The sequence below is a fragment of the Sinocyclocheilus grahami genome, unplaced genomic scaffold (genome assembly GCF_001515645.1).
Source record: "Sinocyclocheilus grahami isolate Dianchi unplaced genomic scaffold, SAMN03320097.WGS_v1.1 scaffold2570.1, whole genome shotgun sequence".
NCBI lineage: Eukaryota > Metazoa > Chordata > Actinopteri > Cypriniformes > Cyprinidae > Sinocyclocheilus > Sinocyclocheilus grahami.
Window position 1 is genome coordinate 657 of NW_015507749.1, and position 1,493 is coordinate 2,149.

At 35.3% G+C, this 1,493-nt stretch overlaps 1 protein-coding gene across 1 annotated transcript in view; it reads right to left on the bottom strand.

Moving 5' to 3' along the window:
- Positions 1 to 573: 573 nt before the first annotated feature.
- The window catches only part of LOC107575323 (T-lymphocyte surface antigen Ly-9-like), a gene marked incomplete at its 3' end in the record, with an annotated part of 6,260 nt that continues 5,340 nt past the window's right edge, over positions 574 to 1,493 (bottom strand). Inside the window, exons 3-4 of the mRNA XM_016261719.1 lie at positions 833 to 1,099; positions 574 to 711 (exon numbers count right to left, since the gene is read on the bottom strand). Of these exons, the coding sequence (XP_016117205.1) occupies positions 574 to 711; positions 833 to 1,099 (405 nt within the window). The remainder of the gene's footprint in view (positions 712 to 832; positions 1,100 to 1,493) is intronic.

Consider the following 1,493-nt stretch of genomic DNA (forward strand, 5'->3'; position numbering starts at 1 on the left):
AACAATTATCATTCATATTATCACTCATTACTAATAAATGACTTAAATTTGCATGCTTGGCACAGTATGCTAAAATTTGTAAAAATAATTTTAAGATATCTATTGCCAAACACACATTTTTTTTTTTTTAAGATTTATTTATGGTGTTTTATGCCTTTATTTAGATATGACAGTATAGGTCGACAGGAAGTGAAGTGGGTGAGAGACAGAGAGATGAGATCAGGAAAGGTCCGCAAGCCGGGACTTGAACTCGTGACGCCTGAAGCACAATGGTGCTGCGCTGCCCACGAGGCCATCGGCGCCAACCAAACACACATTTTTACATAGATTTAACATTTGGTATTTATGCACAGGTCGTCTTCCATGACTGTTGAATAATACACTATTGAATAAATTGTATGGTCTGCTTCAGAGGCAGATGATCTATCTAATACATGAACTTTTCCACAACCTGTATGATTGCTCTGTTGGGCACCTAAGAGATTTAGAATAGAATAGATTTAGAAAGTGACTTGCATACAAAAAAATCATACGGAGGCTACAGTCATTTATTTTTAATTAAGGCAGACGTACCCCTTTTACGCTTCTTGTAAGAGCAGCATATTACAGAAACTGCTGGGAAAACCAACACTGATACACCAGCGATGACCAAGATCCAATGGAGAGGAAAAGAACCATCGTTTTCGTTGGGATACTCTGCTGAAATTAAATCTTTCACATTAACAATCATCAGAACAATCATATGCTAAAATTAAAGATATTTTGTAGTATTTTATTTTGAGAATAAACTGCTAAGAATTCAAATATGAATGATGTAAGAGTAGTTATTTACGTTCATGAGGTGTGCAAAGTTGGTTAATCTCTATTATGTCATTCTTCCAGCTGACTGGGTTGCTGTAGTTACAAACAACTACGTTATCTATACAATACAGGGCTAGAGTCTGGATTCCAAATGATTTCACTTTCTCCTGAGTGCAGTTGTTGCTGTGGTGGATTTCTCTGATTGTATGATCACGCCCACTGCATGAGATGTCCACAATACAGGCGTTAACACTTATTCTGGTGACATTCCAGTTCAGAATAGGAGAATCCACTGGATCTGAAACATATAGAACACTTTGCATGAAGCTATAGGTTACAGTTTTTTTTTTAATTCGCTAGGACCCATTTCTCAATACTTAGGTAACTTTTTAAAAACTCCTCACACAGTGAGTACAACAGCACTCTATGTGGGATAAACTGTGGATAATTGTTTTTGTTTTTTTTGCCACAATACATTCAGTCACTAAATCTCTCAAATTGCTTATTCTTTTCTCACTCAGACACAACCACCACTGCCAAAACTCTATGGACCTACAGGCAATTTGCACATTTACATGCTCTTTTTAAAACTGTTAAACCTTAGTTCAAAATCTAACAAAAACTCAATAACAGCAATTCAATATATATATATATATATATATATATATATATATATATATACAGGGGTGTGA